General features: G+C 45.1%; 10 protein-coding genes across 10 annotated transcripts; 5 read left to right on the top strand and 5 right to left on the bottom strand.

The window, feature by feature from the left end:
- Window positions 1–159: 159 nt before the first annotated feature.
- On the top strand, window positions 160–4,836 carry V1514DRAFT_328136 (coatomer WD associated region-domain-containing protein). The gene is made up of 5 exons (XM_066927114.1): window positions 160–394; window positions 766–815; window positions 896–1,104; window positions 1,183–2,837; window positions 2,910–4,836. The coding sequence occupies exons 1-5, from the start codon at window positions 377–379 to the stop codon at window positions 4,686–4,688; spliced, it is 3,711 nt and encodes a 1,236-aa protein (XP_066784400.1). The 5' UTR covers window positions 160–376; the 3' UTR covers window positions 4,689–4,836.
- On the bottom strand, window positions 4,769–6,907 carry V1514DRAFT_362498 (UDP-glucose/GDP-mannose dehydrogenase family, NAD binding domain-containing protein). Its single transcript, XM_066929739.1, has 2 exons — window positions 6,687–6,907; window positions 4,769–6,627 (listed from the first exon to the last, which is right to left on the bottom strand). The coding sequence occupies exons 1-2, from the start codon at window positions 6,820–6,822 to the stop codon at window positions 5,252–5,254; spliced, it is 1,512 nt and encodes a 503-aa protein (XP_066784399.1). The 5' UTR covers window positions 6,823–6,907; the 3' UTR covers window positions 4,769–5,251.
- Window positions 6,908–6,952: 45 nt separating this feature from the next.
- On the top strand, window positions 6,953–8,846 carry V1514DRAFT_20204 (uncharacterized protein). Its single transcript, XM_066924674.1, has 6 exons — window positions 6,953–7,045; window positions 7,128–7,286; window positions 7,384–7,456; window positions 7,525–8,025; window positions 8,366–8,588; window positions 8,658–8,846. The coding sequence occupies exons 2-5, from the start codon at window positions 7,212–7,214 to the stop codon at window positions 8,530–8,532; spliced, it is 816 nt and encodes a 271-aa protein (XP_066784398.1). The 5' UTR covers window positions 6,953–7,045; window positions 7,128–7,211; the 3' UTR covers window positions 8,533–8,588; window positions 8,658–8,846.
- Window positions 8,847–8,856: 10 nt separating this feature from the next.
- V1514DRAFT_328130 (ATPase, V1/A1 complex, subunit E) lies at window positions 8,857–10,361 on the bottom strand. The gene is made up of 6 exons (XM_066927113.1): window positions 10,175–10,361; window positions 10,019–10,096; window positions 9,655–9,921; window positions 9,430–9,593; window positions 9,229–9,348; window positions 8,857–9,175 (listed from the first exon to the last, which is right to left on the bottom strand). Exons 1-6 carry the CDS (start codon window positions 10,202–10,204, stop codon window positions 9,145–9,147), a joined length of 690 nt encoding a protein of 229 aa, XP_066784397.1. The 5' UTR covers window positions 10,205–10,361; the 3' UTR covers window positions 8,857–9,144.
- An 87-nt stretch (window positions 10,362–10,448) lies between these two features.
- Window positions 10,449–12,041, top strand: V1514DRAFT_328129 (magnesium transporter NIPA-domain-containing protein). The gene has a single exon (XM_066927112.1). The coding sequence runs from the start codon at window positions 10,499–10,501 to the stop codon at window positions 11,888–11,890; it is 1,392 nt and encodes a 463-aa protein (XP_066784396.1). The 5' UTR covers window positions 10,449–10,498; the 3' UTR covers window positions 11,891–12,041.
- V1514DRAFT_328128 (uncharacterized protein) lies at window positions 11,893–12,268 on the bottom strand (the record flags this gene model as incomplete). Its single annotated transcript, XM_066927111.1, has 2 exons — window positions 11,893–12,113; window positions 12,143–12,268. Coding segments are annotated over 2 exons (252 nt in total), but the record flags the coding sequence as incomplete, so codon positions are not given.
- On the bottom strand, window positions 12,189–14,261 carry V1514DRAFT_19871 (SRF-type transcription factor (DNA-binding and dimerization domain)-domain-containing protein). Its single transcript, XM_066924657.1, has 2 exons — window positions 13,721–14,261; window positions 12,189–13,143 (listed from the first exon to the last, which is right to left on the bottom strand). The coding sequence occupies exons 1-2, from the start codon at window positions 14,021–14,023 to the stop codon at window positions 12,487–12,489; spliced, it is 960 nt and encodes a 319-aa protein (XP_066784394.1). The 5' UTR covers window positions 14,024–14,261; the 3' UTR covers window positions 12,189–12,486.
- A 1,204-nt stretch (window positions 14,262–15,465) lies between these two features.
- On the top strand, window positions 15,466–16,408 carry V1514DRAFT_328120 (Redoxin). The gene is made up of 6 exons (XM_066927110.1): window positions 15,466–15,515; window positions 15,575–15,640; window positions 15,700–15,775; window positions 15,837–15,851; window positions 15,910–16,017; window positions 16,089–16,408. Exons 1-6 carry the CDS (start codon window positions 15,497–15,499, stop codon window positions 16,318–16,320), a joined length of 516 nt encoding a protein of 171 aa, XP_066784393.1. The 5' UTR covers window positions 15,466–15,496; the 3' UTR covers window positions 16,321–16,408.
- On the bottom strand, window positions 16,365–18,550 carry V1514DRAFT_328115 (uncharacterized protein). The gene is made up of 2 exons (XM_066927109.1): window positions 17,537–18,550; window positions 16,365–17,479 (listed from the first exon to the last, which is right to left on the bottom strand). The coding sequence occupies exons 1-2, from the start codon at window positions 18,233–18,235 to the stop codon at window positions 16,454–16,456; spliced, it is 1,725 nt and encodes a 574-aa protein (XP_066784392.1). The 5' UTR covers window positions 18,236–18,550; the 3' UTR covers window positions 16,365–16,453.
- Window positions 18,551–18,560: 10 nt separating this feature from the next.
- V1514DRAFT_19824 (uncharacterized protein) lies at window positions 18,561–20,947 on the top strand. Its single transcript, XM_066924654.1, has 2 exons — window positions 18,561–19,675; window positions 19,728–20,947. Exons 1-2 carry the CDS (start codon window positions 18,650–18,652, stop codon window positions 20,838–20,840), a joined length of 2,139 nt encoding a protein of 712 aa, XP_066784391.1. The 5' UTR covers window positions 18,561–18,649; the 3' UTR covers window positions 20,841–20,947.
- The last annotated feature ends 11 nt before the right edge of the window (window positions 20,948–20,958 follow it).

Genomic DNA, 20,958 nt, shown 5'->3' with positions numbered 1-20,958 from the left:
AATTGCAAGCTTGGATATGTTTTTGACTGGTTACGATATAGGAGTTTCAGCCGGGTAAACTTCATCGGGGCCGCTTGGATGGAAAAAGCAGCAGTTAGTTGCCTACTAACATGGTACGTGTTCAAAATTTTAGATTTATTGTAGTGATTTTGAATTAAAAAAAAATATGCCAATATATTCACTTTAAAATTGACTGCTTGCTCAAGAACAAAGGATCTGTAGACGGAAAGTCTGTAAACGTTGCTTGGTTGTGAACCGTGGCAGCGTGGCCGCGCCGTTGTTGTGAGCGACGAAGCCGAAACTCTCCAACCCCTCTATACTTCATCCCAAATTTCGCGCCTAAACCTTTCTTTGTTGTCCAGTTACTAGCACAACAATGCAAATGCTAACGAAGGTAGGCTTTGGAATTTTTTTTTTGTTTTTTGTCGTGTCAGATTATGGTTTTTTTTACTTTTGTTTGGGAAACCGAATGTCGCCATGAGGTGCCCTTGACTTGAGGAAGCGGCAAGGTCCCGATACTGCAGTCAATTCCTGTAAATCGAGACTTTTTTCAGTCATGTTTTTTAGAATTTGTATTCTTTAAACTAGACAAACTGCATTGATTCTCAGTTGACAATTTTTCAACTGTGGATGGATAAGAAATTATGCACTTGCTCGATCGCGACTGGCCCTGTGGTCCATTAATCTTTCACGACTCCTTGATTAATTTTTTTTTTTTTAAGTCTTTATACTTATCAATCTTTTTTTTTTTATTTTGTGTTTTAGTTTGAGTCCAAGTCGTCTCGCGCGAAAGGAATTGCTTTCCACCCGAAACGGTAAGTTTTGCTGCCCTTTTTTTTTCTCTCTCTATCTTGTATGTTCTTTTCAGCTGATTAGAGGTGTGCGAGGAATATAGACCATGGATTCTTGTTTCGCTTCATTCGTCAACCATTCAATTATGGGATTATCGAATGGGCACGTTGATTGATCGGTTCGAAGAACATGATGGACCTGTTCGTGGCGTGGACTTTCACAAGACTCAACCGTTGTTTGTCTCTGGTGGTGATGATTACAAAATTAAAGTATGGTCATTGCAGACCCGAAGGTGCCTTTTCACATTGACAGGTGAGTCTTGATTGGGTTTTTTTTTTTTTTTTTTGGCATATTTGATTTCGAATTCTAACTAGAACATTGGAATTGTAGGTCACTTGGATTATGTTCGCACCGTGTTTTTTCATCATGAGTTGCCGTGGATTATCTCATCATCTGATGATCAAACAATCAGAATTTGGAATTGGCAGAACAGGTCTCAAATTGCATGCCTTACCGGACATAATCATTACACCATGTGTGCACAATTTCATCCCAAGGAGGACTTGATCGTGTCAGCATCGTTGGATCAAACCGTCCGGGTTTGGGACATTTCTGGCCTGCGCAAGAAGCATTCGGCGCCAACCTCCGTCGGTTTTGAGGATCAGATTTCTAGATCGAATTCGAATCAAGGTGACATGTTTGGTAACACGGACGCAGTTGTCAAGTACGTGCTTGAAGGTCACGACCGAGGTGTCAATTGGGTCGCGTTCCATCCGACATTGCCGCTTATTATTTCTGCTTCGGATGACAGAATGGTCAAGTTGTGGCGCATGAGTGAGACCAAGGCTTGGGAAGTTGACACCTGCCGTGGTCATTTTAATAACGTCACCGGTTGTCTTTTCCATCCGCATCAAGATCTCATCATCTCCGTGGGCGAAGACAAGACAATTCGTACTTGGGATTTAAACAAGCGCACGAGCGTGCAGAGCTTTAGACGTGAATCCGATCGATTCTGGGTAATCGCTGCTCATCCGGAGATCAACCTGTTTGCTGCCGGTCATGACAGCGGCGTGATGGTGTTTAAGCTTGAACGGGAAAGGCCAGCCAGTTCGGTCTACCAAAACGTGTTGTTTTATATCAACAAGGAAAAGCAATTAAGAGCTTATGATTTTGGCAAGAATGCGGAAAGCTTGCCGTTGTTGTCGTTGAAGAAATTGGGCAATCCTTGGACGCCACCGAGAAGCTTGTCATACAATCCAGCTGAGCGGGCTATCTTGGTCACATCCCCTACCGATAATGGAATTTATGAACTTATTCGATTGCCAAGGGATGCCACCGGTGCGGTCGAACCAACCGATGCCAAGCGTGGCACCGGTAACTCGGCCGTGTTCATTGCGCGCAACAGGTTCGCCGTGTTTACCAAGTCGTCACAAACTATTGAAGTTAAGGATTTATCTAACGCCACGACAAAGACGATCAAGTCGCCACTTCAGATCAATGATATTCATTATGGTGGCACCGGATGCTTGTTACTGTTTGCGCAATCGTCTGTCGTGTTGTATGACATTCATCAAAACAAGACGCTTGCCGAGCTGTCAGCTTCCGGTGTTAAATATGCTACCTGGTCTAACGACGGCTTGCATGTTGCGCTTCTTGGCAAACATACCATCACGGTCGCGACCAAGACGCTTGAACTGGTCACGTCGCTGCATGAGACTATTCGCATCAAGAGCGCCACTTGGGATGACTCCGGAGTGTTGGTATACTCCACGTTAAATCACATCAAGTACACGTTGCTAAATGGTGATAACGGTATTATCAAGACTCTTGAATCAACCTTGTACTTGATCAAGATTAAGGGACCGATCGTGTACAGTCTCGATCGCAGCGGCAAGGTTTTGAAATTGCAAATCGATCCGACCGAGTTTAGATTTAAAAAGGCACTCGTGAGCAAAAATTATGAAGAAATGTTGCGCATTATTAAGAATTCGAACCTTGTTGGGCAAAGCATTATTTCATACCTGCAAAAGAAGGGATTCCCAGAGGTAAGTTTTTAAAAAACGTGTAATTTTTTTTTTTTTTTAAATTGCTGGTAAAGTTAATTTTTTTGGTTATAGATTGCTTTACAGTTCGTTCAAGATCCACAAACCAGATTTGATCTGGCCATTGAATGTGGCAAGCTTGACGTTGCGCTTGAGATGGCAAAAGAATTAGACCGGTCCAAGTTATGGACGACGCTTGCGAACGAGGCATTAGGTCAGGGAAATCATGAGATTGTGGAACTTGCTTACCAAAAATTGCGTAATTTTGATAAGCTTTCGTTTTTGTACTTGATCACTGGCGACAAGTCAAAATTGGAACGCATGTCCAAGATTGCAGATCATCGAAGTGATTACAAGGCAAAGTTTCAAAACTCATTGTTTTTGAATAACTTGGAAGAACGAATTCAGGTGTTGAGAGATGTTGACCTGCCGGCGTTGGCGTACACGACTGCCAAGGCCAACGGCTTGGAAGAACTTGCGCAAGAGATTTTAGAATCGGCCGGATTAACGGAAGATCAGGTTCGGGTGCCCGAGCTTGGACCTGCGCTTGCCATCCCTGAAGTTAAAGTTGAAACTTTTAAATCCAAGGTGCCATTGCAAGCCAAGGAGCCTACATTTTTCGAAAAAGTATTATCCGGGCAAGTTGAAAGTTTATCACTGGAGGATAAGGTCGACGTGGTCAAGAGTTCTTCTGGATTTGGAGGGTTTGCTGATGATGAAGTTACGGAAGACGTGCAAAGTGAGTTCGCACCAAGGCAAGATCATGACGATCTTGATGAAGAAGACGGTGCCGGATGGGATCTTGATGAAGAATTTTTGGACGTAAACGATGAAGCTAATGACGGCGGCAGTGGCAGTGGTGTTGGTGGTGTTGATGGATCGGGTGAGACCGATTTCACGGCTGCCAGCGGCACTTCTGAGGCAGACCTCTGGGTTCGCAACTCGCCAGTTGCGGCCGACCACGTTGCTGCGGGTTCGTTCGATAGTGCGATGCAATTATTAAACAGGCAAGTCGGCATCGTCAACTTTGCGCCGTTAAAGGCCCGATTTTTGGAAGTCTACCAAGCCAGCAAGGTGTACTTGCCCGCGAACGAGGGCCTGCCGGCGCTAACCACGTACGTGCGGCGGACCAAGGCCGGCACGGAGTCGCGCCAGTGGCTGCCCGTGATTGCGCGCACGCTGGCGCACGTGTCAGCAACGGATTTGCAAGACGCGTACAAGCTCGTGCGCACAAACAAGTTGCAAGACGCGGTGACAAAGTTTAGAAACATTTTGTACGACGTTTTGGTTTCCGCGGTTGAATCCAAATCAGACGCAGATGAGGCACAACAATTGATTGAGATTGCCAGGGAATACATTTTGGGATTATCGATCGAATTGGAACGTCGGTCGTTACCAGAATCTGACGTGAAGCGTAACCTCGAATTGGCAGCATATTTCACCAAGGCCAAGTTGCAATCCGTGCACGTTCACAACGCGTTGCAAGTTGCCATGACGCAATCGTTCAAGCACAAGAATTTTGCGTCCGCGGCCTTATTCGCCAGCCGGTATTTGGAACTCTTCCCCGCGTCATCGTCCGGACCCAAGATTGATCAGGCCCGCAAGGTTAAGGCCAAGGCTGAATCGATCGGCACGGACGCGATCAGGATCGATTACGATCAATATGCCGAGTTTGACATCTGCGCCGGATCTCACGTGCCAATCTATGCCGGCCAATCGTTCGTGCAGGACCCGTTCACGCAGGCCAAGTACTTGCCCGAATTTAAGGGAAAAGTGTGCCGGATCTCTAAAGTTTCGGCCGTGGGTGCGCCAGCATCCGGATTACGATTAGTCGCAGGCACGGTGGCCGCGTAAAAAAAAAAAAAATAAATAATTTCATTGTGACTTTATTATTCTTACGTTGTTTTTCTTTTTTTTTTTCTTTTTTTTTAATTCTCTATTTGTATTCTTGTTTCAAATATTACTTTACTTTGCAAAATTTAAGATTTTTTTTAAACGGTACCTTGTTGTGATTCAATGTAAAAAAAAAAAAAAACTTTTTCAATAACATTGCTAGTGAATGCAACATTGTGTAAGAGGAACCACTATATCAATGTTTGCTCAGCTTAGTAGTCGCCTTGAAGGGTGCCCAATCTGAACGCTTATTGAATTACATAGTTATTTTAAGAGATGAAAACAATGTATATTGTATAAAACCAAGAAGAAAAAAACCAACAGTAATACATTTACTCCATTAACACAAAAAAGATAAAAAAGAGATTAAATATAAAAATGTCACCCGTTTCTATGATCAAATGAAAAAAAAAAGAAAAGAAAAAAAGAAAACTATGATAATGATAATAACAAAATTGTACATGAAAAAAAAAGTTAAAAATTAGATAATGAAATAGGTATGAAAGAAAGGGAAAAAAAAGAGCTTATTCAAACGATTCATCAGCCCGGCTGCGGCCAATGACCTCAACCTTGAAACCAATTTTTTCAAGCTTCTTTTGATTAAGAATCAACCTGCCATCGAAAATAAATGCCGGCTTTTTAACTTTTTGATAAATTTTTTCATAATCAAGTTGAGTATCTCGGAATTCGTCCCATTCGGTGACCACGATAACCGCGTCAGCATCATCTGCAGCCTCGTACGCAGACGACGCGATCGTGACCTGCTTCTTTAACGCGGTAACGTCATCAACCACGCCAGGTTCTGCCAGGTCATACCAAATCTGGGATTCCTCAACCTTGGGATCATAAATCGAAATCTTGGCTTGCTCCTGACGGAAGTACTTGATCAACGTGATGGCAGCCGATTCACGAGTGTCACCAGTATCTTTCTTGAACGCGAAACCCAACACGGCCAATTTCTTGCCGGTCAAGGTGTTGAACAATGACTTGATAATACGCTGAGTAAACCTGCGCTTTTGATGCTCGTTCATGTCCACGACCTGGCGCCAATATGCGGCCACGTCAGGCAAGTGCAGGGACTCGGACAAGTACACGAGGTTGAGAATGTCCTTTTGAAAGCAAGAACCACCAAAGCCGACGGATGCTTTCAAAAATTTCGGCCCGATACGCGAATCCAAGCCGACCGCGTAAGAAACCTCGTCAACGTCGGCACCGGTGGCCTCACAAATGGCCGACAAGGCGTTAATGGAAGAAATCCGTTGCGCAAGCAAGGCGTTTGCGGCAAGCTTGGACAGTTCGGAAGACCACAAGTTCATGGTGATGACTTGCTTTCTGGGCACCCAATTGGCATACACGTCAGCCAATGAGGCGGCAGCAGCACGGCCGTGCTCGGTATCGAGCGAGCCAATGAGCACGCGATCGGGATTGAGCAAGTCCCTGATCGCGGTACCTTCAGCCAAAAATTCCGGGTTGGACAAGATGTCGAACCTGGCGCCGGGCTTGCCGTTGGCGTCCAAAATCTTTCTCATGGACGAAGCAGTACGGCACGGCACGGTGGATTTTTCAACCACGATCTTGTCGGACGTGGACACCTTGGCAATGTGCCGGGTCGCACTCTCGACGTAACCCAAATCCGCAGCGTATCCAGCACCAACGCCGGTCTTCTTCGTCGGCGTGTTGACGGACACAAAGATGAGGTCGGCCTCCTTGATCGCAGTGTCAACGTCGGTAGAGAAAAACAAGTTTTTGCCGCGCACGGACTTCACAACCTCGTCCAGGCCGGGCTCGTAAATTGGCAGTTCGTCCGAATTCCAGGCGTCAATGCGGGCTTGGTTCAGGTCGACAATCGTGACCTGGACATGCGGGGACCTGTATGCGATAACCGCGCAGGTGGGGCCGCCTAGTTGCAAAATGTTAGCCATAATGAAAGAACACGCGTGCACGGAAGCGAACACGTACCGACGTAGCCAGCGCCGATGCAGCAAATCTTCTTGACCTGCTTGTGCGGAATGTCGATGGAGTCAAGCGGCCTTGACAGGCGCTCGTTAGCCGGGGTCACGGCGCCGGACGGCAGGGAATCCAAGGTAGCAGCCATTGCAATAAATAAACGAATGAATTAAAGAGAGAGTACACGGAGAGAACGAAAGAGCAGCAGGGGCCGAGCGGACGGACGCAGCAATATATAGACAGGCCAGGAGGCCAGCGTGGTTGCGGCCGCCAGCCGACTTTTTCGCTAACTCGAACCTTAAACCGCAGCGCAGCACTCGGCACAACCACGCAAGCACCTTTGCGGTTGTGCATTGCCGCCGCCCCCTTCGGTAAGTTACCCGGCCAGTGAGGTAATTTTAGAATCTGCTGATGTAACGGCTTACCATCCCCCATCGGCCGGCAAAAATTCAGATATAAACAAGACCTCGGCGCCATCCATTCATTGAATACACACCCCAGATAGACTTACTCATAGACTCATAGACCACGCGCTCAATGCATTCCAACACTCTCGTTTCATTTGCTGCCGTTTTAGCGGTCATGGCCGGCTTTGCCTCTGCCACGCCTCCGGTATTTAAGATCCCAAGCTGGCTTAGCTGGCTTCCGGTTGAGGTTCCATGCTAGAAGTGCTAACCCTGCTCGTTTGTGATTTTTTTGTTTTTTTTAGGCTTGTCTTTTGGCTTCAATTAATGCCGTGCAGCAACAGTCATCTTGTGACAGCATTGCATCCATCAGTTGCCGTATGCTGTCCAATTGTCACTTTTCTTTGTTCCCGGTTGGATATGCTAATATGTTTATGATTTATCAGTTTGCAAGAATGATGCCTCGGCAGTGCAGCAGTCTCTTAATAGCATTTGCCCCAACGGCGATGCCGATACTGCATACTCAGACTTTAAGTCGACCTGCAGTTCTTTTAATGTCGACGTTTCTTCATTGTCGCCGTCGTCTTCCGTGGCGTCGTCCTCTTCTACCGTACCCTCTTCTTCTTCTTCTTCTTCTTCTTCTTCTTCTTTTTCTTCTTCTTCTTCTTCATCGTCGTCGTCGTCGTCGTCTGAACCTACAACATCTTCCTCTGCATCATCGTCTTCCGCCGACGATTCCAGTTCGACTATTGACCCTACCACATCATTGTTTGAATCCTCATCTGCTGAGCCAACCACAGTTACTTCACCATCACCTTCTTCTTCTTCTTCTTCTTCTTCTTCTTTTTCTTTGTCATTTGATGAGGTCACTTCTGAAGCTTCGGCAATTTCCAACACGGCCACCTCTGCTGAAGCTTCTTCGTCCGCATCTTCTTTCTCCACCATAGGTAGTACCGTTGTTCCTTCTTCTTCTTTTTCCTCTTTTTCTTCGTCTTTTTCTCCATCTTCTTCTTCTTTTTATTCTTTATCTTCATCATCATCATCATCTTCTTCCTCTACTTTTTCTTCTACTTTCTCCTCCTCCTTTGCCTCCCCTGTTGTTACCTTCAACACTTCCACCGCTGCGGTCTACACGCCTCATTACTCTTCAACGAACGGCATGTTTTCCCCTTTCTCTTTTTTTTTTGTTTTATTTTTTTTTTTTTACGTTTTAACCCGTTTTTCTATTAAATACGTCATCTCTCGTTATTGATTCATATCAAACTAACATCATCATCTTTTGTTTAGCAACCTCTGTAGTTGTGGTGTCAACCAAGGCTTCCACCGTCACGACCAAACCTTCATCGACTTCTCCCGCACCAGTCGTGGCCACCACGAACTCGGGTTCGACCTTAGTCGGCGCATCCTTAACCGCAGGTTCGATCGCGGTATTGTTAGCCGCACTCATGGCTTAAGCATGAATATATATATATATAAAATCATATAGACATTTTTTTTTTTTTATTATTGTGTATAGTATGCTTTTTTTAAAAAACAAACTTTATGACTTGAGGGAAATGGGGTTAATTTTTTAAACAAGTTTTTAAAACTACTAACTATAGCTATTCATTTTTTTTTCTTGATATGGTGAAACCCCCGGTTGATTATGACCGGTTGTATTGGCCAAGTTGTCAACTGGTTTTCAATTGCGTTGTGGATTATGGGTTTTTGTTTTTTTGTTAGTGTAAATGAAATGAAATCGTCATGAAATTTTTAAAAACCAAAATACGCAACATATCTCCAAGATAATGAAACAATGTTATTATAAACTACATGTACTACTATTTGCACTATACATGAAGGACACAAAACCAAAAAACAGAAAATAAAAAAAAATGAAAACATTAAATTTAAGGCAACAAAGAACAACAACCACTACCGTAATAAGAAAATCATGTTAAAAAAATATAAAAAAAATAGAATAAAAAAAAATTTGTTTAAAAATGAAACGCAAAAAAAAAAAATTAATGCAAAATGAATTGATTCCAGAGCCTTTTTATTATATATATATATATATATATATATATTTAATCAAAGAACTTACGACCGGGGTTTTCACTATTTTTTTTTGTTAGCATAAATCAATTAGATCAATTTTTTTTTTTTCGTACCCAAAGATGGAATACCTAATGGCAGGCAGCGATTCCTCATTTAACAACTTCAATCGTTCTTCAAGCGTGTTTGTGACCACGATCTTGCCCGCAGAGCCTTGAACGATCACACCACCGGCACTTGATCAAAAAAAAATAAAATAAAATAATTTGTTAGTCTTTGCAAAACCAAAATAATTAAAAAAAAAAAATTCAACATACGACTCGGCTGGTAATGGCTCGGATTCGTTGATTGTAATTGCAACGTCAAATTTTGCCTGAGACTTGAATTCTTTCTGCACGGTTGGAATCACGGTCTTGATTGCATCGTAATCAGCTTCACGAGCAACCACTTTAATGTCTTTTTCGAAAAGCACAAACGCGCCCTTGATTGTAATCAGCATCATTATGATTCAATTGCGCAAAAGCCATGGATATATTATTTACCTCCAAGATTAAATCTTTCAACAAGGCAGAATACTTGTCCCCATCCTCAGCCACATGAGCCAATTTGTTGGTGGCTTCTTCAAACACGTCGTCGAGCACGTCTTGTCGTGCGGCCAGCACGCGCAGGCGGGTCTTGTTGGTAATGTTGGACTTTGTAATCTGTTGCGCCAACGATGCCTGCTTGGTCTTGCGTTCATACACGCTGTCAATCGTGGCAGTCTCTGATCGGACTAACTTTGCCTTTTCGATTGCGAATTCTTCATCAGCCTGGCCGAAATTAGTAAACTTATTCGAAGCAGCAACCTCATTTCCCCTTTCACGCTCGGGGAGAGAAAAGTCTATTCCGTCATTGATATATGCTCACCTTAATTTGAATCTCCCGAGCTTTCTCGAGTGCTTCTTGCTTAATAAATTGTACCAACTTCTTAAGCTCGGTGTCGACCTAGTAAAAAAAAAATTGGATTAGCTTCAACTGGCCCATTGCTTGCCGTGCCAATTAAAACAAAAAAAAAAAAAATACCTGGTCATCAGTAAGTGCGGTGTTTGACATTTTAGATTACTTGTTTGTTTAATCTGAAATACAAAAGATTGCCCAATTGAACAAGATGATGAACGTGGTGGATGGTCCGAGGAAAATGGCCGACCGGGGGCGCAATTGCAAGCAGCGCCCAATCAATGCGATAAAGGCGGCATAATCCTCACATCGTCATGGGGATATATGCAAATGGCATTTGGATTTGATACCGGGCCCCAAACCGCCGCGGTTGGCGCACTTATGCAGACGGCCGTTATATGTTGCGGCCATCCGGCAGAGCTTTCGAGGAAAGCGCATCGTGGTGATCTCATGGACGGTGGTGCGACGGGGCAAACCATAGCGATAGGCATCGTGGCCGGCCTGGTGTCGAACGTGGCCCAGTCTTTCGGTCTGACCATGCAGCGCAAGTCACACATGCTGGAAGACGACCGGCCGTTGCTGCTTGGTCAACGACCACGACCGCCGTACAAGCGCAAGCGATGGCTAATCGGCATGGGCTTGTTTTTGGCTGCCAACATTTTTGGATCCGGGTTTCAAATCACGGCGTTGCCGCTCGTGATTTTGGCACCGTTGCAAGCCAGCAGCCTCGTGTTTAATTCGATCTGCGCCACGATCTTTTTGGCCGAACCATTCACGCGGTATTCGTTACTGGGCACGATTTTCGTCGCTGCCGGTGCGATCTTGATTGCCGCGTTTGGCGCGTTGCCGGAACCAAATCATTCGTTGGAAGAATTATTATACCTGTTATCGCAATCGCCATTTTTGGCGTGGTTCGGTTCCACGATCGTGATCGTGGTCGTGCTGCTCCTGATCCTGCGCATGATGCGCACATGGCGGCGCGGGCATTCACGCCGGGGCAAGATCACGCGCGGCGTGTTGTTTGGCATCGTGTCCGGCATCTTGTCCGCGCACACGTTGCTGCTGGCCAAGTCCGCGGTCGAACTGTTGTTGCGGTCGATCGTGGATAAGGACAACCAGTTTACGCGATGGCAAACCTGGCTGATCGTGTTGGGACTGGTCGTGCTGGCGTTGACGCAATTGGTTTTTTTGCATCAAGGTTTGAAACTTTGCTCCACTTCGGTCTTGTATCCGCTCGTTTTTTGCGTGTACAACATCGTCACGATCTTGGACGGCTTGATCTATTTCCAACAGGCATCCAGGCTTTCCAGCTTGCAGGTAGGATTAGTAGCGTTGGGTACGATATTGTTGTTATGCGGCGTGGCCGCGTTGTCGTGGCGGTTGAACCCGGCGGAACCATCACGCGGCAAGGACGACGCCGAGACGCTGACCACGATGCCATCCTCGGTTGAACAAGACCTGGACGACCATGACGCAGCTGAGACGGATGGATTGTTATTGCAGCAGCAGCAGCAGTCATTGTTGCCACGCTTGCCCTTGCATGACAGCAAGAAGCCGTGGACGTCCAAAAAATTGGGCGTGCAAGAACGATCCGAGATTTGGAACGAATTGGGTGATTACGATGATGACTATGATGATGACAATGACGATAGTTCGAACGAGTATCGCATCGCGGTTGACTACGATGATGATGATGTTGTTGTTGTTGATGATGATGTTGACGATGAAAGCTTGACAACCGCAACCACGTCAAGTTCGGCATCGCGACAACATGTCGGTCATCTTGGCCGCGTGATTGCGTTCACGAACCGGGTCAAGAAATTTATTCAATCGCAATTATAATTATTATTAATTTATTTATTTTTATTTATATAGGTGTGTATTTTGGTTGGTTCTTTATTGTTTTGTTTTTAGACATGGAAATAATATCATTTTTAATTCAATATTCATTTGTCACGTTATACGTTACTATATATATAATACAAGATTTGCTGTAAAAAAAAGGGTCCCAAGGTCCATTATGTATTTCCCCCCTCCTCCTCCTCCTCCTCTTCATTCTACTCCTCTCGTCAAAAAAAAAAAAAAAAAAAAAACATTATAGTGCAATATGCAATTTACCTGCATTAAACCGGGGGCAAACAAAAAAAAAGATAAACGAAAATGAAATATAATCAGAAAAACAATAAATAATAATAAAAAAGCGCCAAAGCCCGCGAACCTCTGGAAAGAATAGAAAAAAAAAAACATGCACCAAAAAAAAAAAAAAAAACTAGATTCAACATTATAATTCATATAAAAAAAAATTTAAAAGCGGAGTAGACCTTGGATGATTTTGTTGTTGTACTTGTTCCGGTGGTGAGGGGGGAATTGGATTTTTTTTGGAGTAATGAAATGATTGATTTCTTTTTTTGTTTTATATTGATGAATTTTTTTTTTTTTTAAAATTCCTTGTCACGATCAGGTAAACCCTGTACTGAATATGGATAAATTCCTTGCATGCGAGAATCTCTTGCCATGTCCAACGCTTGCGCTTGCACGGCAGCAGCACGTTGCTGTTGTTGAGCAGCAGCCACGGCGACCGCGACCGCACGTTGTTGGGCCAAAATTTGTTCATCAGTTTGCAAATGGGCATCCTGTTGACCCTGATGTTGTTGAGGTACGACCGAAGCCTGCACCGGGTGCTGTTGTTGTTGCTGTTGGAGCTGTTGTTGTGGGTGAGCGTGCGGATGTGCTTGCGGGTGAAGGTGTGGCGGAGGCAGTTGTTGCTGCTGCTGCTGCTGCTGCAGTTGTTGTTGTTGTTGTTGTTGTAGCTGCTGCTGCGGCACATGGTGCGGCAGCCCGCCACGGATGGCCTGCGGTTGTTGCGCATGACCATGCGGAACAGCGATCGGAACTTGAGCAGGAGCAGGTACAGGCAGAGAAGGCGCCGGGACCGGATCCTCGGGAGCGTTAAGACAAGCCTGGATAAGGTTCTTGCCCTCTTGCTTTGTAACGAGAGGTTGCAATTTGGGAGTCGTGAACGTGTACACGAGGCCGGTTTCGGACACGACGAGCAAGAGAACCTGGGTGCCGGTCAAGATTGATAATTCGTATGCCTGCGTGAGTGTTAACGAAAAAGTTGAATAGATAAAAATAAAAAATAAATAAAAAATAAAAACAAAAAAAATGCAAATGCAAATGATCATGATCATGATCATGATTGACCGTTTTGTTAAAGTGGAATTTGCTGATGTGGTCAAATCGTTAAAACGGGTATAGTGACTTTCCAAAAACGCGTAGGTCGAAATAGGAAGTGCGCGCTGGTGATGTCGACAAAACAACACAAAAAAAAACTGTAGAGACGCGATCAATGAGGAAAAAGAAAAACACAAAAAAAAAAAAAAAAAAAATCAAGAGAAATTAAAAAAGCAAACAAACATAAATCAAATTTAAAAAAAAAAAAAAAAAAAGAAAAAGTGTTTCCCGCAATGAGAATTTATTAAGCCTGAAAAGAAGAAAAAAAAAAAAAAAAAAAGCGGGCAAAGAAAGGGATGAATATGTGTGATTGGATCATGGCCAGGTTGGGCCACAACCACCAGACATGACAGTAGCAGAAATGCAAAAAACAAGATGCAAGATGTGAAAAGTAAATAGAATAAAATGGATAATAAAAAGAAATTAAATCCAACCTACTTTTTTCATGATGCCAGCCTTGCGCTTGGAAAACGTAATGTGCCGCCTTGACTTGTCATCAATAAACTTGATGTCGATCTTGCGACGCTCGCGGCCGCCTTTGTGTTCGTCTTCGTCATCGTCATCGTCTTGAGGCTTGAGGCCGCGCAGGTTGTCTTGTCGCGGTAGCTGCTGCTGTTGCTGTTGCGGTTGCTGTTGCGGTTGAGGTTGAGGTTGTTGAGTTTGCTGCTGCAAGGGAACTGCGGTCGGATCGTGATGGTGGCCGAGCAAGGACGCCGGGTCGTGGAGTTCTTTCGGAGGCATTGAGCTGTGGCAAAACGAGACGGTCAAGCAAACGTGCCAGGGACCAGCAAGGGGCTTGTTGATTGATTGGCTGCACGACGATGCTGTTGTTGTGGGAGGGTGAACGTCGTTTGTTGTTCGTTAGCGTATTGCTCACTGGCCGCGGATTATCGACAAATCGAGAAAGTGGCGGCGGCCGGCCAAATACGGCAATCACTAGGGCAAGGGATAAGGGTAAGGGCAAAGCCGGTACGACAGCTACAGGCAGGAAAAACACACTACAGCACGGCACAATTAGATTACGTAAAAGCACATGGTTAAGTTACAACACTGATTTATTATCAAATTATTATATTATTACCATCCATAGTCTCGTCTCTTAGTATGCCGCTCTCAATCTTCTTCTGGCCTCAATCTTTCTGTACACGAACGTGATAAACAATGCGATTCCTATTTAAAAAAAAAAAAAACCGATATTGTAAGCAAAAACCAACCCGGGGTTTGAATTGAATGCAATTGATATCTACAAAACACTTACCGACAACGCCGAGAATGCAAAAAACGAGAATAACTCCACGGGGCAACATTGTATATATATAACGCGGGCGACGATAACTGCAACCGGGTCGGGTCCAAATGTTAGCTGCGTTCCTGACAAGAAAAAAAACCAAAAGCCAAAAACCAAAAACCTACAATTAGAAGCAAGCAAGTAAGATATTATTGAACAAAAACAACAAGCAACCAAACAAAGAGGGCAAAAAACAAAAAAAGAAAGAGAGAAAGAAAAAAAAAAAAAAAAAAATTGCCAACCGCAACCAATAAATAGTTTTGTATAATCGCGCAAACCCGGATCCGGCGGCATTCGGGGCCCGCCACGGACGATGCTTACCCGGCCGTCGCACCCTGGCATCAAACCAATTGATTAAATCCAGTTTAACGTTAGAACTATATTCTAGTTCGTTACTCTGGTTGCAATAACATGTCTATTCTCCTGCATCGTGCACTTAACCATCATGTACCTTATTGCAACCTCTACTCGACGCAGCCACGGCTCATGCCCGGCCGTGCCGTCCCACTAGCGCGGCTTTCCCGGCAGCATATACATAACGTATGTATTATTTACAGGGTTAGGGTAATATTGTTCTCGTGTCTGTTAGTCATGCATTGTGTCAGCAGCAACCGCCAATTTGGCTGACGTGATTTCCCTGCTGACCATGGACAACATGGACAATATGGACATCAACACCATCCTTCCTAGTTACATGGCATGCAGTTTATGTCGTCATCTCATTGCCAATCCAACCGTAACCTCTCGTAACCTATTACAAACCATGAAAACGCCTGGTTTTGGTGTATATATTATTCATCAATCATCCCCCGTGGTCGGCGATCACCGCCCGCCGGCGCGGGGGCATAATTATAAATACGTAGGCTGCAGCCTTTCCGCATTGCCATATTCAACCCACCAATTCCATTCCATTTCCATTCCATAAAATGTCAATCAAGGCCGGAGGTATGTGTGAAACCTGTTTGTTTTGGGTATCAATGTCGTCGTGGGCTAATAATTCTCAGACAAGTTCCCTTCCGGGGTCCAATTCTCTTATATTCCCTACACTCCCAACAATTCAGACATCAAAGGCACGTCACTCGCAAATCCTACTTGTTGGTTCATTTATACTAACCTTGCCGCTCAACAGCGTGTGGCATTCCAATTACTCTTGACTTTGACAAAGAATTTTCTTCCAAAAAGGTCGTAATTGTTTCTATTCCGGGGTAATGTCTCTGTTTTTTTTTGTTTTTTTTGTAATATAGTTAGTGCTAACCATTGTTCTAGTGCTTTCACTCCCACGTAAGCCTTTTGGTTTTTTTTTTCTATTTTTTTTTTTTTTTTGGTTCACAATCGTTAGATGCACCGCCAACCACGTGCCTCCGTTTGCCGAAAACTTTGAAGCCCTCAAGGCTAAGGGCGTCGACGCCGTCATCGTCTTGTCTGCCAACGATCCTTTCGTTCAAAGGTTCGTATAAACATCCATGGTTACATTCGTAATACGTCTTCATGTTATACTGATTTTTTGTAATTATATAGCGCGTTCGGCAAGGCCAACAACGTCACGGACGAAAACTTCATTTTCGCATCCGACCCGGCAGCGTCGTTTTCCAAATCCGTCGGCCTCTCGGTTGATTTGCCCCCCGCATTCGGACTGCGAACCGCAAGGTATGCGCTCGTGATTGATAACGGCGTGGTCACGTACGTGGGTCAGGAACTGGCCAAGGAATTAACCGTGTCCGGTTATGACGCCGTCGTGGCACAATTATAAATCGACTACTTACATGTTATATAACATACATAATATAACCACCACTAGTTCAATGCTTGCATTTATTTACCCAAAATTCCGTTCCCATGAATATGTACAATTAATTACTTTTATAACCCCACCAACAAACCCATCACTTCCAAAAAAATATGCCACTTCGCCTTTTAACCGGCTTCTTTGCCGTCACTACCAGAACCGGCCGCGCTGGCATGATCTTGGGTGACGACGACGACGATGACGATGACGCGCTTGTCACGCCGGCGTTATGATGGTCCCATGTCATGGTCACCCGTTGCACCCGTCGCAAATGCTTCAACCCAATAGCAATAATAATCATCACCACCGCACTGGCAAACGTGGTCATGCCCACGAACCCGGCCGTGCTGTCCTCCATAAAGTTTTTCAAATTCATGCCGTACAATCCGGCCACGAGCGCGCCGCCAGCTAGGCCGACCGCGCCGATCGAAAACTTGAGTTCCAACAACATGAGCGAGTTGCGGTTCGCGTCCAAGATAATGTTCACAATCTCTTCCGTCGTGCGCACGTTCGACATTGTAATGTCGGCCGCCTGTACGATCTCGTCGCAATGCTTGTAATACGATTCCAGTAACATTTCAACCTCGGCATGATCTTCCGATTTGCGAACCGTGCCTTGCAATTTTTCCGTCAGGTACATGCCTGCCAGGTCATCGTCCTGTTCCAACACGTCATTGATCGCGTCCCGCACCAGTGTTGATTTCTGAATAAACCCGGCCAACGCCTTGGATTGCACCAACAAATGGCGCAATTTCTCCCGATCGATATGATTTTCCAAGTCGGCCAAGATGCCGGCCACGATTGACGTGTGCACTTTCATTTCCGCATCCAGCGCCGTCACGACCGAGATCAGCACTGCTTCCAACGCTCGCATCTCGTATGCCAATCCAGCCATGGCTCGACTGCCTTGCCGCAACTTGCCTTCCAAGTCATACATGAACACGCTCTGGGTTTGCGAATCCGTCGTGCCATACGCATCAAACAATATGACCAGGTCCGCCTTGATCAGGGCTCGAATGTGAAGCAGGTTAATCAAAATCGAGTTGTTGCGGACCAGGATTGACGGCATCGCCGTTAACGTGCCCGTGTCTAACTTTCTTAAATCTCGGGGCAGCAAGCCATGCTAAAAAAACCCCACTTGTTAGCTTTCATTATATTTTCTTGTCAACCTAGATCTCACCTTGGACAATAAATCTTGCCGTTTAAACTCTCCTGACACTACAGTTACGTTGCCCTCGTAATCAAACACGGTACATCGCACAAGGTTTGAACTCGACGTGGCTTTGTGCACCAAACTTCGTTCCAATAATAATTCTTCAATCGCTCGTTTCGTGGTCCATTTCCGTTCTCGCCTGTACCACCGATGTGCCTCCTCACCATCGTTTCCAACACCCTCATCATGTTCTTGTTGTTGTTGTTGTTCATCATCACGTCCTTGCTGCTGATGCCGGTCGGCTTGGCTCGCCGTATTCATCAGCGGCGTGACCGGCGCGCTCTGCCGCCTGCGATCGTCTGCTTCTCGTTCAGCCTGCCGTTGCGACCGCACCTTATGCCAAGGATCTTCATCATCCGGACTGCCGCCCTGCAAATCATGCCCGTTCGTGTGCCGATGCACAGTCGGCGCCACGGCACCTTCGGTTGATGACGCGGCGGCAAGGATGCGACGAAGACGGGACGAGCTCTTGCTTGATTCTAATGATACTGATGATGACGATGCAAATGACCGGGTTAATGAACCATAACAATAATAATAATAATAATAATAATTTAAATGCCGTGAACGTTGATGCAGTAATCCGCGCCAGGTTCCAAGCCCGCCGCCACGTTTAATCGTCACATTAATTGACGACCATATTGACCGTCCGAAAACATTTGCCATCTGCAGCGACAAGTTTTAAAAAAAGCTTTGGATCCGTAAGTTGTATTCTGTTATCCTTTGAAAAAAAAAATTAATCTAAAATTTGTCTTTTTTTTTTCTATATCAAAGTTATAACCAAAACTTGCACGGGAGTTTTCAAAAAAACCAGAGTTACATAACATAACACTACATGCAATTATTGTTCCTCCAATATACATGTATATATCTGTCCGTATATGAACTCGTTCTCAATCATACGTTTATGGATTATTTTACACTGGCACCGGTTTACCCGGAAAATCGCGAACAAGCAAAAAAAAATAAAAAAAAATAAAAAAAAAAAAGCGCGTTTGCATTGATTGTTTGTAACTGAAACGCGTTTCTGTCAAAACAAAATCCAACAAAGGAGAGCGGGTTTGATTCGATACAACTTGGATGACCAAGATTACGAATTGGTTTGTCTCTAAGCAGACAACGGAGGTTAGTTCTGAGATTTTACATGCGCCGGTCGACACTGCCGGGCATGGAAACGTGACGATCAATGGCTCATCAACACCGTCCTCAGCCGAACTTGCGAAACCGCTGTCGCGTTCGTTGTCAGCATCACCTGGCAAGATTCAAAGCAGCATAGCGATTGCCGGCATTTCAGATGGCCGGTCGTTATTATTTAATTCTTCGTCCACAACTACTGCTGCTGCTGCTGCCGGCGCAAAGGCCGCCCGCAAGCCACTGCTGAGCAAGCGTTCGTTTGCAAGCGACAGTACTGATGATTTTGATGATTTTGATGATGACGACGACGACGACGACGAAATCCCGGTGGGAAAAAGTCGCACGCACAAGCCGGTCGTGAAAGCGGCCAAGTTATCCACTGCTCAAAATAAAAATCCGCTGTTGCAAGCATTACTGTCGTCCAAGCATCATGCCAGTAAAAAAAACCCACGATTAAGTCACACGCCAGATCAAGACGTGGATGATTTCATGAAAGAATTGCAACGCACGTCGGGCACGTTCAAGCAAGCCGAGCGTGCGTTCATGCAAGCGGACCTGGCCGCCGTGCATCAACAAGCGTCGTCACTGTCGTCGGATGCAGTGACTGGCACTCACGATGACTTGTACGACAAGGTTTTGGGTGACGTGCATGCCGAAACAGTGAAACGATTGGTAACTCAGAACGAGCAATTACATGCCGTGTCTGTGTTTTATTATTTTCAACTAGATTTGTTGAGTAATGATTCACCACATGATCAGACTGAATTGCCGCCGTTGGATCATGGCTGGATAAAAAATTTACTTGTTGAGGATGAACATGTTCGGAAAACCATGTTCACGTCCGGGTTTGTTAGGGATTCGGTATTGCTGGCACATAATCGGTTACCATTATCGATTATAAAGTGGTTATTTCTTGAATTGGCTCGTGAACCTGATGAGTTTTTAGCGTTGGCTTATGCGCAAGTACTTTTGGTAAATCAAACAAGACTTTTATTTGGGATGTACAATGACTAATTTTATTAAGGCAACGGAGGATAGTCGCAAGATTGATATCGAAGTTATAAACCAAATGTTTATAAATCTTGGCATCCCGGCCAAGTACGTGGTTGATCAAAAAGCGGTTATCGAATTAACCGACCCAAGCATGATGCCAGTTGTTGCTGCCACGACCAGTGCAAATCCGAATCTGCCCAGGTACAGGCTTGCGAATATTAAGCTTGTTATTGAAGTTTTCGAATTCATCTTTTCCGCAAGTTCTTCGTCATCCGTCTTATTATTCACGCGCGCGCTGTTTCGTCCGGTCGTGACGTTCGCCATTCGCGCCTTGCTCGATCACGACCTGGGCCCGCAAGTCCTGTCGAACGCGCACGCGTTACTGGCCACGTTAATCGATCAGGTGCCGGAATCAAACTGGCAAGTTGAGCAAGCACATTTAATGCGGTCATGTTTTTTCTCCGTGACGGACCCGCACTTGCGGTTATGCCTGTTGCGCATGTTGCCTGTCGTACCGGGCGGCCGGGTCATGAAATTTCGTACCACGTTGGCGTTGGCTTTTTTCGTTGATGATGTTAATCGCGTGCTGGACCTGCCGGCAGAGGCCACGCGTGATCGGATTCCGATCGGCAGGTTGATCATTCCTGAGTTGACCACGAATCCGATATACCGGCTCTCGACTGCTGGTCCGAAACAGGCGAACGACGGCAGCAACGGTGCAGCAACAGAGTTAGTGCCTAGTAGTAGTAGTAGTCAAAGCACGGTTGATGATGATGATGATGAACTGCAGCAATACGGTGACGTTACCATGGCCACGGAACCCACCAATCATGACGAAGACGAAACCGAACCCACGCTGATCACGAGTTCATGGCTGCAGGCAAATGCGATCGATTACAAGTTGCTGCGCACGAACGTTTGCTTGCTTGATTATTCATTAATGACCATGCTCAAGGTTGACAAGGATTATGACAAGATCAAAACCGTGACCGAATTATTAGGTCGATTGTTTAATCGCATTTTTGACCCTCAGGCAAGGTTTCCAGACCGCACCGATGCCAAAGATGCGTTGCAATCGGTCGAGTTTAGGTTAATGTATGCCATCTTGGCCCAACGAGTTTGGCATCAATCATTTCACGCCTGAGAATGGTTTTTTTTTTTTTTTTTTTTTTTTTTTTTTAATTGGCATAACTGAAACGGTCTTGGCGTGGGCAAATTGTATTGTTTTTTTCATTTGGTGGAGTTTTTTTTTTTTTTTAATT

This window comes from Lipomyces japonicus (genome assembly GCF_038497905.1).
Source record: "Lipomyces japonicus strain CBS 7319 unplaced genomic scaffold V1514scaffold_11, whole genome shotgun sequence".
NCBI classification, from domain to species: domain Eukaryota; kingdom Fungi; phylum Ascomycota; class Lipomycetes; order Lipomycetales; family Lipomycetaceae; genus Lipomyces; species Lipomyces japonicus.
Note: the sequence above shows the minus strand (reverse complement) of the source record. Positions and strands in the feature narration are given on the sequence as shown.

What these genes read in the sequence shown, in the direction of transcription:
- V1514DRAFT_328136 (XM_066927114.1), top strand. An exon ending in GTGCCTTTTCACATTGACAG is followed by an intron (nt 1,105 to 1,182) that starts GTGAGTCTTGAT and finishes TTGGAATTGTAG; the next exon opens with GTCACTTGGATTATGTTCGC. An exon ending in AAAAGAAGGGATTCCCAGAG is followed by an intron (nt 2,838 to 2,909) that starts GTAAGTTTTTAA and finishes TTTTGGTTATAG; the next exon opens with ATTGCTTTACAGTTCGTTCA.
- V1514DRAFT_362498 (XM_066929739.1), bottom strand. Translation starts at nt 6,822, where the DNA reads ATGGCTGCTACCTTGGATTCCCTGCCGTCCGGCGCCGTGACCCCGGCT. An exon ending in CATCGGCGCTGGCTACGTCG is followed by an intron (nt 6,628 to 6,686) that starts GTACGTGTTCGC and finishes TTTTGCAACTAG; the next exon opens with GCGGCCCCACCTGCGCGGTT.
- V1514DRAFT_20204 (XM_066924674.1), top strand. Translation starts at nt 7,212, where the DNA reads ATGCATTCCAACACTCTCGTTTCATTTGCTGCCGTTTTAGCGGTCATG. An exon ending in TTGCCTCTGCCACGCCTCCG is followed by an intron (nt 7,287 to 7,383) that starts GTATTTAAGATC and finishes TGTTTTTTTTAG; the next exon opens with GCTTGTCTTTTGGCTTCAAT. An exon ending in ATCTTCTTTCTCCACCATAG is followed by an intron (nt 8,026 to 8,365) that starts GTAGTACCGTTG and finishes TCTTTTGTTTAG; the next exon opens with CAACCTCTGTAGTTGTGGTG.
- V1514DRAFT_328130 (XM_066927113.1), bottom strand. Translation starts at nt 10,204, where the DNA reads ATGTCAAACACCGCACTTACTGATGACCAG. An exon ending in GAGCCATTACCAGCCGAGTC is followed by an intron (nt 9,349 to 9,429) that starts GTATGTTGAATT and finishes TTTTTGATCAAG; the next exon opens with TGCCGGTGGTGTGATCGTTC. An exon ending in ATTAGGTATTCCATCTTTGG is followed by an intron (nt 9,176 to 9,228) that starts GTACGAAAAAAA and finishes AAAAAAAAATAG; the next exon opens with TGAAAACCCCGGTCGTAAGT.
- V1514DRAFT_328129 (XM_066927112.1), top strand. Translation starts at nt 10,499, where the DNA reads ATGGACGGTGGTGCGACGGGGCAAACCATAGCGATAGGCATCGTGGCC.
- V1514DRAFT_19871 (XM_066924657.1), bottom strand. Translation starts at nt 14,023, where the DNA reads ATGCCTCCGAAAGAACTCCACGACCCGGCGTCCTTGCTCGGCCACCAT. An exon ending in AGGCTGGCATCATGAAAAAA is followed by an intron (nt 13,144 to 13,720) that starts GTAGGTTGGATT and finishes ACACTCACGCAG; the next exon opens with GCATACGAATTATCAATCTT.
- V1514DRAFT_328120 (XM_066927110.1), top strand. An exon ending in CAACAATTCAGACATCAAAG is followed by an intron (nt 15,641 to 15,699) that starts GCACGTCACTCG and finishes GCCGCTCAACAG; the next exon opens with CGTGTGGCATTCCAATTACT. An exon ending in AACGATCCTTTCGTTCAAAG is followed by an intron (nt 16,018 to 16,088) that starts GTTCGTATAAAC and finishes GTAATTATATAG; the next exon opens with CGCGTTCGGCAAGGCCAACA.
- V1514DRAFT_328115 (XM_066927109.1), bottom strand. Translation starts at nt 18,235, where the DNA reads ATGGCAAATGTTTTCGGACGGTCAATATGGTCGTCAATTAATGTGACG. An exon ending in GGCAAGATTTATTGTCCAAG is followed by an intron (nt 17,480 to 17,536) that starts GTGAGATCTAGG and finishes GGGTTTTTTTAG; the next exon opens with CATGGCTTGCTGCCCCGAGA.
- V1514DRAFT_19824 (XM_066924654.1), top strand. Translation starts at nt 18,650, where the DNA reads ATGACCAAGATTACGAATTGGTTTGTCTCTAAGCAGACAACGGAGGTT. An exon ending in CTTATGCGCAAGTACTTTTG is followed by an intron (nt 19,676 to 19,727) that starts GTAAATCAAACA and finishes AATTTTATTAAG; the next exon opens with GCAACGGAGGATAGTCGCAA.